This window comes from Mya arenaria, chromosome 13 (assembly GCF_026914265.1).
Source record: "Mya arenaria isolate MELC-2E11 chromosome 13, ASM2691426v1".
In the NCBI taxonomy this organism is placed as follows: Eukaryota; Metazoa; Mollusca; class Bivalvia; order Myida; family Myidae; genus Mya; species Mya arenaria.
This window is the reverse complement of record NC_069134.1, coordinates 33,935,897-33,954,182: the sequence shown is the minus strand read 5'-3', so window position 1 is coordinate 33,954,182 and position 18,286 is coordinate 33,935,897. Positions and strand designations below refer to the sequence as shown.

The following is an 18,286-nucleotide window of genomic DNA, read 5'->3' as shown; positions in this document are numbered from 1 at the left end:
ATTTAGATATAACACTTTAATTAAAGACACATATATATGTATGCATCAAATTACAAAGAAGGAAGCTCTTTAAAACACTGTTGAATACTATTTATTGATAAAACATATAAATAATGATTTGATGAACATTATGTATATCATATATGTTTTCCTTTTAAAACAGGGAGATGTTCTATTATGAAACAGACTATAGATTTATTAATACTTGTACCCTTGCTTAACCACTGGACTTCACTTGTAGAATAAACTTATTAGCAGACTCACGTCTTGTGTTTGTCTTTCACTACTATAACTTGAATACTTGTCAACCAAAACATACAACAGGTGCCCAGTCTGGATTTTCTCTGTCGTACAATGCTGACTTCTGCCCTGTAAATAAATACTGTATAAAATAAAATATTGTTCTGCTAAAATGATGAGCATATGAAACAAATTATATCATTCCTTTAGCACATATTTTTTTATGTTCTAGCCAAACAGGTGAATCTTTCAATGTTAAAATTATCAGACATTTGACATCGACATTTTGGTCATAATTTAGGTGTGAAGAACTTTGAGTACTAACATCCTAAGTCATGTAAAAGCATCACTATATATCACAATCTGCGTACAAATACCTCTCGATTATTTAAGTTGGCATACATATTTAAATTAACATAATAATATCAGCGAAAGCTAGGAAGTACAATTTTGAAGTGCTGTATAGTAGGTCCATAACGAATGAAACTGGGTACGAATAATGTTGTGTTGCCGGAATATTGTTAATCTGAATAAAAAGGAAAACAACAAATTACGATTGATAACAAACATAATTAAGTGCAATTATTGTATATTACCTGAAATAAAATGATCGGAGCACACTCTGATGTTGCTAAGGTTTTTCCCTGTGAAATCGTGACCGAGTCTCGCAAGCCACGATCTTCGCCTTTCCGTTGATAATTCTCGGGTCCTGTCATCTTGGTGAAGAATAATTTCCGGTAACCGGAAAAACTTTCTGTTGTCTGATTTGTTTGCCTTATTATGACGTTTAAACACACTGTATGAATTTACCATTTTCAAATGAGTTCTGACTTCTCTCGTCTGGAGGTCAACAATGGCTGCGCTTATCAGTCTGTCCCTCCAAGATGGCGGCTATCGATTTGATTACGTAACGTGCAACCTCTCTATACACAATCGGCTATGCTAGAATAATCTCAGAAAATTAACTAACTATTATATAGACGAATAAAACAATGGTAATCGATAACTCTTTTCGAAGGTGCGTTCGCGTTTTACTACATTTAAAATTTTAATAATTATTTTGTTTGTACATATAAACAATTTGCGATCTCGTATTTAATACCTCGCTCCTTGATATCCCCTGTCAAATATTCTAACCGCCTTTGAACGGTCAATGAAAGCCGTATTCACTGGAACACGGGAGGTCGGGGAGCTTGAACTAGCCTACAAGGTCATATATGGAATAACTTAAGATTTATAAGCTAAACACACATTTATTATCGACAAACATCACTGTACAACTGAAAACATTAAGACAGTATAAATCATAAATAAAATCAACCTATAGTCTATTTCACATAACTACACCCCCCCCCCCCCCCAATTGGAGAGTTTATCTATGAATCTCTTGATAAGTTTTCCATAACCTTAACTGTTTTTGTTATCAAGTAAATGTGGTTGTTGACTGCTTAAAACGTCTAACACTCCGCAAATGTACATGAAAGCAATAACCCACTGTTCTAGATTAGTTTTTTTGTGAAAAATATCGTTCTAACATTCAAAAGTTATTTTTAGTAGATATAAAAAGAAATGATGATTCGTTCAAGCAATCATTTACACAAAATAATTAAGATATACACATGCATGCATGGTTATTAATTATAATAGCATAATTATTATAGTATGTAAATATTGATATATACTGATTTTCTATCAATTTATGAAAGCTTAGTATAATACTTGACACGTATATGTATGGTTAGGGATTATTATTCAGTTTTAACAAATGTAATCCTTGTAACGGATTGGCGGTTTGCTGTTGTTGTAGCTGTTGATTTGGTGGTTACTGTGGTTGTTTTGCTGCTATTGAAGTTTCGGTGATGGTTGACGGATCTTGCACTTGTGGCAAACTTTCGAATGTATCTTGCTGTTGCATGAGCGTAGTTTGGGAGTTGGGGGTATAACACCCTCCATTTCACACTCGTCAATGATAACAACACGACTTTGCCGAATAGTCCCATGACATTGCTTCCCACTTTTTTATTATCCCTACAGCATGCTCTCCCAGACAATTGCTCGCTGCTTGGTAACTCGCAACTCGAATGTGCTTAATGTCATTTTCATGAACTCGTCAAATTCTGAACTAGTGAATGCACTTCCATTGTCTGTGACCAGTTGCTGACATAGTCCATATGTAGCAAATGTTCAAAATAGTTCAATTGTAACTGCTCAAGTAGCTTTGTTCGTATCGAATGCTTCGATCCACTTCGAATGAGCATCGATTATGACCAAAAACATTTCCCCCATGAATGGACCTGCATAGTCGACATGCAGTCTCACCCAAGGTCGTTGCGGCCATTCCCTCTGATTCAATTTCGCTTCGGCGGGCATGATTCTGTTTGTCTAACATAATTGTCAGAGTTTCACATTGCTTTCAATTTAAGTGTTCATTAAAGGCCACCATACATATGTTATGGCCAATGTTTTTTTCCTGTTTGCGCCTGATTGTCCTTTGTGCAACGTGTCTTACAAAGTTTCACGTCCACGTTGAGGTATAATTACATGATTTCCCCGGAGAATGCATCCATCGTGCATGTTGACCAACTTTATTCACAGAAGATCCATTTATCGACTGATAATGTAAATTGGCATCACTTCTTGCTACAAGTTCCAAGCTTGTCGCAATATCCAAAGTCGAACTTTGGTTCTAAAAGTAATCTCCGCTGCATTCTGTCCTCATTAATGCGATGTACGAGTCGATCACGAAGCATTTTTCTAGTGTCTCTCCAAATTTCCAATACTCCGACCATATACGTAATTACGCCACAACGTTTGATACAGTTTCTCTACTTTTTTCAAGCACGACTGTGAAACCAATATCTCTGCACTACTTTTGATGGTTTAGGGTGATGATACTTTTGAACAAGGTCGTTTAATTCAGCAAAATATTTGTCACTTGGTCTGACTGATAAAATGAAATTGCACATCGATTTTTCTGTTTTTGCCGAAACACTGATAATAAAATCACTTTCTTTTTGTCCACATCAGTAATTTCATTTGCAATAAAATAATATTCCAATTTTTCAACGTACTCGTTCCAACCTTATTCCCATAGCAAAACTCTCTTATTTTTTCCGTACACAGACATTTTTCACTATCCTCGTCGCCAAATGTAATAACTAAAGATTTCATGAGCACATTTATTCTCGACAACCATCGCAGTACAACTGAATACAATTAGAAATGTAAACCATAAGTAAAATCAACCTATAGTCTATTTTTCATTACAACAATAACCTTATGTGTGTCACAGAATTCATACTAAATTGCAATTATTAGCGCCATCACTCAAATAATTGCACATGTTCATCAAATTATTTGTACAATTAATCATGGTAAAATCGATACCTAAGCCAAGTTGATCATGAACGCTAAATTTCACAAACTAGCTGGTCAGGCTAGCGGTATGTTGAAAAACGTTTGTAAAGCGAACTACTCCAACAATTAAGGGAGTTCAGAGGTATAACTTAAATACTTAGCACATAATACCAACATGATGTGGCTGGCGTACTTTACGTGCTAGGGAAAAGTCGTCCTACAGTGATGTGCCACTTTGGACTTTTTGCGAGTTAACGGAGCAAACGTCTTCCACGGTTCGAGTTGTATTACTCTGATACTTGGTATTCATAACCATCGTGGTGGGTGGTAGTGCCTGTCATATTTTCCTTTTAAAGATGTGTGCCCGTTGTAAACGATCTTTATACTTTTGGCTATTTTGGAGTTTGCGCAGCAAATTCATTCACAATTTAAAATGTATCACTGTGATACTAAGTTCACATGATCACCATTATTGGTAATTGTTCCTAGTGTACTTCCCGGAAAAACGGACATTTCGTCTTAGAGTTATGTGTTATTGAATGCGATTTTCATGAGTTTCAATGGCGTTTTGTAGAGATAACATGAAGTTTGGGTATGGATCTTCTCCTATAGTTTTAGAGATATTATTATCACCACGATTAGTTGTAGTGTCTGACATAGTTTCGTGACCAATGGCCATCTCATTTTAGTTGACCCTGGTCATCGGGTTATGTGTACTTGAACTTCGGTCTTATGCTTTGGCTATATTGAATAATTTAGATTGACAGTGTGGCAAATATGAATTACATTCCTTATTATTATTATTATTATTATATACCATATTTCTATAGCACTCTTTTCATACATAAAGTATGTTCAAAAGTGCTTTACAATGTAATATAAAACAATAGACAAACTAAAATGCTTATAACAATATTAACGCTAGTCAATTAAAACAAAGTGTTTATGCATAGTACATATGTACAAAATTAATATAATATAAAATGTTTGAAATAACTATAAAATAATAGAATAATAATTTCAGAGTTAGTGAAAACCAAAAAAAATTAAAGATAAAGTAACAACAAGCTGTTAAATCCCGGATAGATCCATGCACTCGGAAATAAAATAATAAAACACTTATCGTCCATAATACTGTTTAAAATAGTGGGTTTTCAGAGCCTTCTTAAAATTTTGCAAGGTGTTACAGTCTCTGATGTCAGATGGTAGGGCATTCCATAACTTAGCTGATGCTGACTGGAAACTTCTGTCACCATAACGCGCCGTCCGACATTTAGGCACAACTAACGTCAGTGACTTATTTTTCGACCTCAGATTTCTGGATGCTCTGTATATTTCTAACATGTCCACAATGTACGCAGGCGATTGGTCATGGAGCGCTTTAAATGTGTGTGTTAGAATTTTGTACTCTACTCTGCATTGCACAGGGAGCCAATGTAGTTCCTGTAGCACGGGGGTTATATGGTCGTACCTTGCTGTCCTCGTAACAATTCTAGCTGCCGTATTTTGAACAGTTTGTAGTTTGTTTAATATCTGCTTTGGAACACCGTACAGGAGAGCATTGCAGTAGTCTATGCGAGATGTAACAAGAGAGTTTACCAGAGATTTGGTTGCGTTCAGTGTTAGATAAGGTCTTATATGGCCAATGTGTCGCAATTGTGCGTAAGAATTTCTACAAACACTATTGACGTGTTGATCCAGCTTCATGTTTGAGTCAAGATAAGCGCCCAGATTCCTAACACTTGGTGATTGTTTGATTACAGAGCCATCGACGGTGACGGAGACATTTGAAACTGTTTTTGAGTTGTGCTCAGATGAGAATATGATTAATTCTGTTTTGTCCGCATTTAGCTTTAACATGTTGTTGTTCATCCATTTCACTATGTCATTCAGACAGTGTTCAATGCGATTGACAGATTCTTCAATTGAAATTGTGTTTAATGGTTTGAACGATAAGTATAATTGCGAATCATCCGCATAGAAATGGTTGTCCAAGTCATGGTTTCTACAAATAGCTCCAACAGGCTTTGTGTACATTGTATAGTTTTTGGGGCCAAGAACAGACCCTTGGGGTACGCTGTACTTCATCAGCACTGGGTCCGAGAGTTCACCATTAATGGCTACTGTTTGATAGCGATCACTGAGGTAGGACCTCATCCATGTAAGTGGTGTCCCTGTGATACCGAAGTGATGTTCTAAGCGAGTAAGAAGCGTCTCGTGGTCAATTGTATCGAAAGCAGCCGACAGATCTAACATTACTAGAATAGTTACATTATTTCTGTCCAGTGATTGAAGAATGTCATTTTGAACTTTCAACAGTGCGGTTTCGGTTGAGTGGAATTTCCGATAGGCTGACTGGTTGACTTCATGAAGTTCATTGTTTTTTAGATGATTTTCAATTCGGACATCTACCACTTTCTCCAAGATTTTTGATATAAAAGGCAAATTAGACACTGGCCTGTAATTTTTAAGATCATTTGCGTCTAGACTTGGCTTTTTTAGAAGTGGTCTTATTCGTGAGTGTTTGAATGATCGTGGCACATATCCAGATTGTAGGGATGCATTTATGACTTTGGTCATCACAGGTGTAAGCTCATCAAGACATTCTTTAAGTAACCATGTTGGGATAGGATCCAATTCACATGATTTACTGGCTGACTTACGGATTATCGATTTCACTTCATCCTCCGATGTTGGTGTAAACTTATCATATTCAACTCCTATATAATCAGCTTCTATATCACCAACACCAGATGAAGACTGCTTTTGTGAGGTAATATTGTCTCTGATATTTTCGATCTTCCCAATAAAGAAGTCGCTGAAATTCTGAGCGAGCTGTTTTGGAGACGAATGCAATGGTAAAATTACCTCATTTGTGTTTCCAAGAAGAGTTTTAGTTATTCTATGCAGACTTTTCTGGTCACTCCCATAAGATTCAATTTTGCTTGTGTAAAAGTCAACACGGGCTTGTTTCAGCATCCTATTTACCACAGCGCATTGTGATCTATAAATGTCATGATCAATTGAAAGTTTACTCTCACGCCATTTTCGTTCTAATTTGCGTTTCTGATGTTTTGCATCATGAAGCTGCTCAGAATACCATGAACATGAAGGTCTTAACGTGATAGTTTTGGTTGTCAATGGAGCGTGCTTGTCCAAAATTAACGTCAGTTCATTTGAGTATTCTTCAATGAAGTCATCAATATTTGAAGATATTCCTCGAGCGTTAAAAAAATCTGTTTTCCTAATATCGTCTCTAAATGAATTAATGTCAATCGAACGCAACTTTCGGTAAGACACAGCTTTACGAATTGGGGGTGGCTTGGAAGCTTCCACATGAAATGTAACTGCGAAGTGGTCACGTGAGATCCTTCCGTTGGAATCTGAAAGACCAGGATCTATGACTTCAACATTTGAAATGACATTGTTATTATCTCTGGTTATCACTACATCCAGTGTATGTCCAGCAACATGGGTTGGTTCTGCAACATGTTGATGCATGCCAAAAGCATCTAAATTGCTATTAAACTTTTTGGTGTCACTATTTGTAGGTTGGTCGAGATGAAAGTTGAGGTCTCCTACAATTACTGAAGAGTTGCCTTCTGTAGCATGTTTCGATAAGAAAAGGGGCCATTCTTGCTCTAAAAACGTGTTTGCGTTCAGGCCATTTTCTCTTGATGGGGGTGGTCTGTAAATAACAGCAAGCCGTATTGAATGTTTGCCTATAACCACATTGCAATCCATGAACTCAAACTGAGAAAAATCATGGTCTTTGCTTGATGCAATAATGTTGATGTGTATGGATGCTTTGTGAATGATGGCTACCCCTCCGCCTCGCCTACCTCTACGAGGGACATGCTTCATTTTGTAACCCTCTGGTACTAGTTCACTGGTGCATGACTTATCTACAGAGCTTATCATGAGTTTAATTTGTTAAAATGATATATTGCTGTTTAAACAAAAATAATTTGATAAACTATAGGGCATCCAAATTATGCTGTAAATGATGAATACTAATACAATTTTAAACAGCGATGTATTCTTAAATTGTTATTACGTCTTTATTTTATAAATACGTCATGTCACACTTAAGAATTGTGTAAATACTATTGCACAATTGAGTTTTCAGACGAAAAGTGATTGGATTGCTATCTTTGGTGTTCAGTTTGCTTATCAATGACTGGACATCATGAACCATTCATTTCAATGTCACATATCGCCTCAAGTGAGCGAACCTAAGGCCTTAATAAAATAAGAAGACTACACTTTGGTATGTGCGGCTCGTTGGTCTAGGGGTATGATTCTCGCTTTGGGTGCGAGAGGTCCCGGGTTCAAATCCCGGACGAGCCCGTAATTTTACCTCTTATCTGTTTTTAGTTTCGTATGTCCCTTCAACACAGCTACAAAAGTGTCAACGGATGAATTCCGACTACCGCACTATAAAAAACCCACAGTGTGTGCGAAACACACGTCTACGTGTACGAGTAGCTACGGGTACACGATAAAAACATAATATTTTTTTGTAAAGTACTTTCCGGTGGGAGCCGGGAAAGTACCAACTACTTGTTGTCGCGTTTTAACGACTTACGTATGCCACCGCAGTAAATATATACCATCTTCTCTTTCATGTCATCCCTTGGCGTGATATTTTTTGTAAATTGATTTATCGCTTTTTACGTATTTATCTTACAAATATATTTGTAACATGGAAAAAATGAGATATTGTAAGACCTTTAGTGTGGACACAGGCAGCGCCGTCGTGCAAAATCATAAATTGACCATCACTTAAACAGCTCAGAATGAAACTTAGTAATCCTGATACAAGTAATAATAAACACATTTGTAACAATGCCCATAGCTTGGCTATAATAATTGTACCGTCTTGTCCATATTCAAATTTGAAACAGACGAGTGAAGGCGTCCGTTTACGATTGGCTTAACTGTTTTGTCTATATTAACTGTGTTTCTGTACTTCATCCACACTCATGCAGGCACATAGCAGTAATGATACAATACGATGAGGTTAGCAGTAAGGAAAAGAACATCAAGTATCGTTGGTCAAATCCCAAGAAAGATGGCATAGCATTGCTTCGTTTGTTCTTCGTGAGAATTGTATTGATTAAGTCAAACTAACCCATGGATGCCCACAATTTGCAGCTACCTGGAAGTTATACAGGGCGGCCGGCCGACAATTGATATTTACCGAAACAATATCCGCCGGTTGCTATTATGATTTAACGATGGTGATATTCTTTCAATTTCAAGGACCACCGTTGCTTTAAAAGCGGGGATAATACCGACCACTACACTACAATAGATAACGGCCCGACAGGCTTACACGCTGCATGCTGTATCCGAACAAAACTGTCCGGACCTGCGTTATATACCACTTTCATTTTAATTGATCATTTTGCTCAAACACGTCTAAGCATATGCATCTGTATTATTTAAGCCATAATCTTTTCTGTTTTTGGAAATATGATCCTCTTAGTTGCCATGAATATTCATCTGGCTTATGGCCTCATTCACATTGCCTTATACGTCAGGCTAAATTTATTTCTGTATAAGTATTCAACTATTTATTATTAGTTTCTTCTTTGTAACGGAAGATAAACATATATCTAACAAATCATACATTGAACACAGACATCCGAAGACGTTTTTTGTAAGTGCCTCCGTTTTGAAGTTTTATCTCTTACAAACTTTAACTTATATCAATGTTTAGCTTATAAAAAGACATTCGATAACCAAATCATCATCATCATCACCGACATTATGTTATTTGTATAATATCTATATGTAAAGATATTCAGAATTGCAAATTATTTCGTTTGTCACTAGATTTGTTTCCAGTTCTTGTCTAACTCCTGTGTTCCATAAACATTGTTATTGGACACGTCTTTATTCTAGTTATTTTAGTACCGATATCACTCTTTTGTTTATTTTGTAAACCACTCGGAAATTTAAAAATAAATATTGTTAGGGTGTGTTGCTGGTTTAACTCGTGTGGTGGTCGTAGAAACGGTTTCTCAATATCAACGCTGTGTTAACATCCGAGACATAAATCGTAATATTGATGGAGTAATTAGCTTAAACATAATTTTTACAACGACTGTGAAGAGAGTAACATTAACTTATACTAAGTTACTATTCGTTGGCACGATAGTGTGCGACAGTGTGGTCTTGCGTTGTGGGACGAACCGGGAAACCCAGAGAAAACGCACTTGTTCCGCTTGGTGACCACTAACCAAACTCACAAGCGCCTATGCTTGAAATCGAACAGTGATCGACTTGAGGAGAAGCGAGTGCGCTTACCACTAATATAACCTGACTTATATTCCTTCTACATCTCAAATCTCTTAACAATATAACAATACTAGTGCAACTTTGCTAACATATATCTTCAAGATTGATGATATAGATAATTGGCCATTTTAGATTTGACAAAAAAAGATTTTAGAACTCGTTTCGACTCGATTGCTTGCCCCCTGCCAGGTAACGCCGATATAAGTTGAACTATTTACAACCTCTACTAGTTCAACACGATAAAGCTATCGTTCCGCTCTTGATAGTGTGGAATCATCAGAAAGAAAAAAACATTTTAGTTTCTTTTTTGATATTCACAAATAGTTTATATTCGTCACAAAAGTATTGTTTCCGGAAAAAAATGTTTTATGTTGTATATTGGTGGTTGAAGAAGGATTATAAAGTCATTCATGAACAGTATAAAGACAGGACCAGTATACAGGTTTTTAAAGAAAACCTTGTTTAGCAGCACATAAGGCTTATCATACACTCAAAGTCACAGAGACAGACAAAGAAAGGCATCATATTTATTTTTGATAATACACCTACGGGTACTGCCTTGAAACCATACCCAAATAAAACGTCCATTGATTGATCTGATTTAGACGGAAACAAGAGGATGACCAACTAGGATAAATGTAAAGAATGATCTTCATCTGTGTCCCGACCGCAGGCGCATGCACGTTGCGAAGACGACACGGGGCTCCTTTCGAAAACAACTTGATTATATAGTAGGCACCTAATGGAGCGGCGACTTGTGGCCCTAAAGAGGGCGTCCTTTTCTTATTCACTATATGGCTTCGAAATAATTAAATTATTATAATTAAATCACCAACTGATAACAGAATAATGCAGTTCTGACTTTATTTTGCAAGATTAATTTTCACGACCCTAATCGCAACATATGTGATAACAGTCCCGCTTATGTACAAAAAATTGTAAAAATGTTTATAATAACAAGTATATTAATTAGATCCTACATGTTCAGCAATGTATTTTTTAAATCACAAACCATTGAATCTCGAACCAACAAAGTTTGACAGTATCCAATTGCCTGATATGGCATAACCATGGTTTAATTCACTACAATGTAACACTGAGTTGTCATTCCAAAATTGGTGCGATTTGCCATACTGACTGTATGTTTAACAACAAATGTCCTTCTCTACCTAAATAGGGAAACCAAGTCATCTTATTAGTGCGTTTTTATTGTAATGATTTCGTCAAGAAAATTATGTAAAGTTACAATAATGTTAATTTGAATAGCATGTACATTCAAAAGGAAAAAAGTCCACATAGGTGTACACCGGAAGAATTCAGTGATCGTTATGCCTCCTGAAATGCCCGTATCATCCCACAATAGGTGATGTCTCGCCCATCAATGGTTGGCATATCTCGTACTCGTACAATCGGTCCCTATAAATAAGACGCTTTTATCGTATAGCACTTTGCAATGATAATCTTTATAATTCAGGTTCGCGGATAAACAAAATACAGCCAAACCTGTATGAAGTGGCCACCTTTTTGGAAAGGATCAAAATGGCTGCTTAAGACCAGTGGCCACTTAATCCAGGTAGGAAGTTGTTAAGAGCTGGCCTGGACTACGATTGCATGAGCTGACAGTGCCTCCGTTGAAATTTAAAGCATTGATTTAATATGTTTGTTTGCTGCCCTACCTGCAGGGAATTTAGTGTACACAGGTTAAAACTTACCGTTCCAAGGCGATAACCAGAGTATTCATTGATTTATTGATTGATAGCTGAATGTCTTCGTTATATATTGTTTGTCTTGTGACGTTGTGTGTCCCTTGTTTAGTTTTATTCCTTACGCCTAGTGCCTATAATAATTAAATACTAGTATGCCTTATACACTGTGCCTATAATCAAGGTCATAGCAAAATGATAATTAGGCCTTGTACCCTGTGTCTATAAGCAAGATCAAAGTTCAATGAGTATAAGGTCTTGCAAGGTCTTGCACCTTGTGCCTATAAACAATGCCAAAGTTAAATGAGTATAAGGCTTTCTACAGTGTGCATATGATCAATGTCATAGTTAAATGAGTATTATACCTTACACATTGTGCCTATTATGAAGGCCATAGTTAAAGACTTGATTGCTTGGCTTGTACGCGTGTTTACCATTATGCTCTGTTTAGATATACTATCGGTATCAGACTACATGTACAATATACCATGCTGATTAAGGAAAAGAAATGTAAACTGGAATCGCATTCTGAATAGGATTAATAGGCCCTCAATTTACGTAAGTATTGTAAAATCCGCACAGTCAGTTATCACCGACATAGGCTAGCCTTATAAAAATAACTTTAGTACGCCTCTACAATATATATATTACCATGCTTGAGCTCCAGCGGAGCGTAACCGTTCATTAACTATCGTGTGGATTCTTTAAAAACTAATCCACTTATATCGCACGAATTTGTTTTCTTGGTGCAGAACAGTAACGCCACAAGTATCCACTCAAGTATAACTTCAATAACTTGTGTAGTGGCTGCAATAACTATAACTTAATTGATGTGTGCTTAATACTAAGGAAAGATAAAAAAGACATTAAAAGAATTTGTAGGCCTACTCTGGTCCATTGTTGTGTACTGAAACGACACCTCGCGTGATATAACCATTCTCGGCGTTGAACATTTGGGGTTGGTCATAAGTGTTCGTCCAACCGGTGTATTTGCAATCATCCATGTGCATGCCTTAAAGAAAATACATTTACTACATGGGCATATTGTTTTTATTTAGTAATATCGTGTTGTCAGGAGTCGGTATTAATGCGCAGCAAATTAAGGTAAGTTGGATGTTCATAACATTTTACTTGATACTATGCCTTCTGTGTGTGGTTTTTGATTTGTATTTTTGCGGCATCTTTATCAAACTTCATGTCAACTAGCGTACGTTTGTAATAGAAGTTGTATTTGATTGATATCCTTTAATTCAAGCTGTGTTCTTCACATATATACACTATTCTTAATCGTACAAATACACCTGCAAAGTCATTTCATATTTTCAGTGTCTACGCTCAATCCTTCACATATTGTACCGCCACATGGCTTATGTCTACTTCAGGATTAAGTGGGACAAAATCAAACAAGAACTATAACATGCTTTTAGCTGATACCGTTTATATATTTTACTAAGCTTACCCAGTATGCCGCAGCATTTGAACTGCCATATTCGGTCCTCTGGATGATTGTCGTGTCTGCTTCCCATGCCGTTGATGTAGTAGTTGTCGTTACATTGGAAAGCAAGTGGCCCATCAAAATCGTTTACATACCCTAAAGTGACAACAAGATACAAGATGAAGAAAGACATGACTTCAAGGCGGTCTCATATGGGTCACCAAGGGTTATAACCGATATAGTAAGTGACGTTAATTTCCAAAAATCTTTTCAGACACAAAATATATGAAAATAGTTCTTACCCTATACAAGAATGTGATATATTATGTTTTTACATTGTTTTAATATTTGCTTTAGTTTACAGTTTTGCATCGTTCTACAAACTGTCGTTAAATTAAAATTTTGGCAAAAGACTGCTATATTAAAAAAGTTCGCCAAATGTCGTATGATGTTGGGGAAACCGGAGAACCATGGCGAAATCCACTTGTCCGGTCCTGTTCCCACAAACCATATTTCAAAATCACTTACAAGTTATTTAAAATCAACGACAAAGCATGGAGAACATATAAAGCATTAACCATTCTTCATCAACAGTGTTGTTAATGATTTCTTGGCTCTTTTATTTGAAAATCTATAGAAAATGGAGCCAGCAGCGACATCGCAGGGAAGTTCAACGGCCCAGTCGCTCGATTCATTAAAAAGGTCGGGCAGTGGTGAATAGTCACGTGATTGTGTGATAACGTTATTTCGTATGGTTTCAATTGGAATGGGTTACAGATAATCATCCTGTCTTCTGCCAAGTTGGTATAGATACGGTCCACGTTTTTTAGAATTGCATCTACATTTGATCTCTTGTATTGTTGCACTTATCACTACTGTCACTAAACAGTTTTAATCAAACAAAAAGTGCTATTTAACTGTTTGTTCGAAAAGATCTCTAAATTGATATAGTGAGTAAGTCTTGAGTGTTAAACTGTTATGGCTTACCTGTTATTGGTAGGCAGTGTATGTTTCCTTGCTCCTCCTGTCCGCTCGACGGTACTTTAGAACACGAGAATGCAAATCTTCTGTCTTCAGCCCCGTTACTATGGATACTTTCCACGTGATTTACAAACTCATCCGGATTGGGACAGGCGAAGAAAAACTGCTCATCGAAGTTGTTGACATAATTCACTGCTTCCGATTGACTTGTTAACAATATTGCGACGATTAAACAAGCATAGGAATGCATTTTGTCCTGAAAATGATAGTACAATGGTAGTCCTGAAAGGAGAGAAAATTAATAGCATGCAGCTCCACTCAAGAATGATGCAGTAATTGAGTCTAATGTACCAAGTATAGTTCATAAAGTTCTTAACTTTACAAAGAGGCAACCTTTAATCAGTAAAAAAGATAAAACTATGTAAGACAACGCTTAAATTGATCTTTAACAATTTGCATGATCATACAGACATTTACTTTTTTCAGCATTTAGCTTTAGCAAGCGATGCAATTTCTAGATTAAAAGATTTTGAGTATTGTTTAGAACGTATACAATTTACACGAAGGAATCTGATCGTTTTTTATATCTACTCAATATGTTGAAGATAGTACAGTTTTGGACCTTTATCGTTTTTCTGATCTTTTCAAAAGCATAATGTGACAGAGTCTTTATATTTAAGGAATCTGCTTCCCCATTTGCCTTTGGTTAACAATTAAATGATAAATTGTCTTACCCTGCCCTGACAGAGATATCGGACAGGTATATCAATTTATCTTGTTAAGTAAAGTCGCAGCCGTGCACAGTAAAAAGTGGTGGATATTTATTATTCAAAACAGGATGTCCATCCAAGTATCGCCCTGATCTTCAGACATCCCGACTGTAAGTTGATATATAATCGGTATGACCTTAATGACTGGGATAAAACAACGCATAACAATATTAAATATTTTACGTAAACGGTTTAGATTTTCGAACGACACTAAAATGCATATTCTGCTTTCGGAGCAATATGCAATGTGCATTACTTGTTTCAATTAAAAACAACTGGCGTTAGCTACAATTAAGAAAATAGATGAGTCGCCATTAACGAAAAGTGGGTTTGATAGACGAAGAGACAAACTGTTCAAAGGTGTTCGTATATGTATTGTTTAAATTTAGGAAATAACATACATGTGTCTTTTCATGCATACGTATGTGTTTTGAGAGGTTAGCTAGTTGTTCGAAAGAAGATTTGAGCCTAGTTAAGTAAAAAACAAGTTGAAAATAAACGTAAAAGTGCTAAAAGCTCCAACTTACAGCTTAAAGCTGCACTCTCACAGATTGACCATTTCAACAACTTTTTTATTTTTTGTCTTGGGCAGTGCAGATTTTTGCGCAAATATCTGCAAACCAATGATAGAAGATTGCTGATAAAAAAATCAGATCGTCGATTTTCATATTTCCTTTCGAAATAAATGTTAAATGGATTAAACTGTTACTAGCGGTTTAAGAAAATTGCTTAAAACATCATTTTTTGTACTTAAATATAAAAATCTGCGATCTGATTTTTCGTCAGCAGTCTTATATAACTTGTTTTTATGGATTTTTGTGAAAATACGCTCGTTCCAAGACAAACAATAAACAAGTTGTCAAAACCTTCAATCTGTGAGAGTGCAGCTTTAACATTTTAGTAGTTTCAGGTGCCAAACTGTCCAATCAAATATTGTTTAATGCTTTGCGTCCATTTTAAGAAAGTTATTTGCATCAGGCAGTGAAATTATGACATTTGTTCAATATTTTTTCTGATTTAAAATATATCATCCAAACGCATCAAGACATTGATAAACAAAAGGACACATAGATATTAATATTTTCGACACATATTTCCGTATAAATACAAGCGGGATTTTAAGAAGTATACGATGGCATATGTCTTTGCAAAATTGAACTCATTTCTACAACAAAATATTTTACAAAAGATATGTTTTACCTGCTTCCAATGGAATGTTTCTAAACACAAAGCGAAAAAAATGAAATGTAGAAACGTTTTATTTCTGTCCTTCACCATCCACTTGCTATTGATGACGTTTTAAGATTTTTGTAATTTTGAATTATATTATCACTTTTTTATGTTGAGTTAATTGCGACTTTAAATAATGTATTATTTCTTACCATCATGTCAAAATGTCGCTGACCTTTTAGAATAACCCTGCTAAAAGGGAAGACAGAAATATATATGTCAACGTTCGGTTGGGAATTTGACATACGTAGATAATGATAAGGCGCTTAAAAATGTAGATCATACATGAATTGCTAATATAGACTTGCCTACAGAAACACACTCTCTGAAAACTATGAGTCGATAGCTGAAATGCAGCTATATTTTGCACCTAGTATCATAGATAGTATCAGCTCGTCATGGTACAGTCAAAACTCGTTATGTCGAAGTCGTGGGGATCTCGGGGAATACTTCGAGATAACGGACATTCGATATAACCGAATACAAACAGTGTATAACTAAGCCAAAAAAAGTTCGACATTACCAGAACATCGAGATAAGAGAGTTCGACATAACGAGTTTCGACTGTTTATCAATGCGTAGGAGATCGGAAGGTAGGGACAAATTGGGTGGTATCAGTGCTAGAATGCACTAATGTTCAAACGTGGCCTGTTCCAGCATGCATGATAAAATCAGACGAAAAATAACAAACCGTTCTTAATATAGTTTTGGTAAAAAATAAAACATTACTTATATTCATATTGTCAACTTATGGTTACAACTACCATGAACTTTGACCAGCTGATCTCGAAACCATAAGGGGTTATCTGTTGATCATGACCAACCAGCCTGCAAAGTTTGAGGTGCCTGTGTCAACGCGTTCTTCCGATATTGATTTGAAACCGATTTCCAGCTTTTTAGTCTGATGTTTGTGTATATGGAGAAAACATGCATACTTCTTAGGTCTCAAAGCTGCAGTTTCACAGATTTAGTTTTGAGAATTTTTTACCTATTTGTCTTCGTACAAGCCAATGTTTGCGAAAATTCATGAAAGCCAATAATATAAGTATTCAGACAACAAAAAAAGAGATGAAAGATTTTCATATTTAATTTCATAAATTGATATTTCATGCGTTTGCCTTAAACCGTTAGTAACGGTTTATTCCACAAAACATTAATTTTCGAACGGAAGTATGAAAATCTACTATCTGATTTTTTGTCAGCAATCTTTTATCATTGGTTTGCAGATATTAACGCAAAAATTTGCTCTTCCAAGACAAAAAAATAAAAATAAAAAGTTGTAAAATCGGTAAATCTGTGAGAATGCAGCTTTAAGAATGATTGAACGTAAACTGGTTTAATGCATAATCCCTTGCTGAATTGGCAATAAACAAAGGTATAATTAATAAATGTATTTCAATTCCTATAATGCAATTATTTTATTTATGTCTATGTACTTAATGACTTTCCGATTATTCTACTACCGTCGATTGTGTATTTCAAAAATAAGCTTCGTTATACAAAAGGTTAAGTTAAAGTAGGAGTAGTCGGGTTAAACTTGAGAAATATTGGATTTATTGTAAACCATATTAGTTTTAGCTCCTTCAATATAATTCTTTGTTATTGGGGAATTCACCTTAAATATGTACTTTACATAGATAACCAATCTATTGGGATAGATTTATGGTGAATATAATTAGGCCACACCAAAGTAATGTTATTTTTATGTCCGGAAACATAATAAATATTCATCCGTTTTTAGTACACACATTATATGACCAAATTCTAATACAATTAAAACATAATTTTAGTTTGAGGTTTAATCATAACATAAAAATGACGCTGCATTTAGGAAAAAAAATGAAATGACTTATATTAAAATAACTTAATCACATTAACATCATTTGCAACTGTATTTAGACATTTATTAGGATTGATTTTGAATATTTAAAAAATGATGTTCTGCACTGGCATCTTTAAATATCAGACTCCATATATATTTAAATTTCTTGACTTAATTTCGTTTTGATTATCACAGTAAATTCAAGTACAAGAATATGTTCCGAGTATTTTTATGGTCAGTGAGATGTGTTTATAATCCCGGGATTAAAAATTAAAAATTAAATACTTTTTAACATTTTCAAAAATAAAAAAGCGTAGATCCGACGAACGAAATATTTATTTGGTGTGGCGTAATGCTTATAGTTATACGTGTATCAACGAGTTGTAGCATTACGTGAAACTCTCATTTAGTTGGATGAATGGAATGAATGGAGGGTTTGAAT

General features: G+C 35.5%; 1 protein-coding gene and 1 non-coding gene across 2 annotated transcripts; one reads left to right on the top strand and one right to left on the bottom strand.

Moving 5' to 3' along the window:
• The first annotated feature begins 7,875 nt into the window (after positions 1-7,875).
• Positions 7,876-7,947, top strand: Trnap-ugg (transfer RNA proline (anticodon UGG)). Its single transcript has one exon. It is a non-coding gene; the product is annotated as a tRNA-Pro (tRNA).
• A 3,261-nt stretch (positions 7,948-11,208) lies between these two features.
• Positions 11,209-14,272, bottom strand: LOC128215209 (dermatopontin-like). Its single transcript, XM_052921918.1, has 4 exons — positions 14,029-14,272; positions 13,066-13,197; positions 12,495-12,618; positions 11,209-11,319 (listed from the first exon to the last, which is right to left on the bottom strand). The coding sequence occupies exons 1-4, from the start codon at positions 14,270-14,272 to the stop codon at positions 11,253-11,255; spliced, it is 567 nt and encodes a 188-aa protein (XP_052777878.1). The 3' UTR covers positions 11,209-11,252.
• Between the last annotated feature and the right edge of the window lie 4,014 nt (positions 14,273-18,286).

Coding starts and splice junctions, on each gene's coding strand:
- LOC128215209 (XM_052921918.1), bottom strand. CDS start 14,272: ATGCATTCCTATGCTTGTTTAATCGTCGCAATATTGTTAACAAGTCAA. Junction 13,198..14,028: donor ACACTGCCTACCAATAACAG/GTAAGCCATAAC, acceptor TTGTCACTTTAG/GGTATGTAAACGATTTTGAT. Junction 11,320..12,494: donor GTACACAACAATGGACCAGA/GTAGGCCTACAA, acceptor TCTTATTTATAG/GGACCGATTGTACGAGTACG.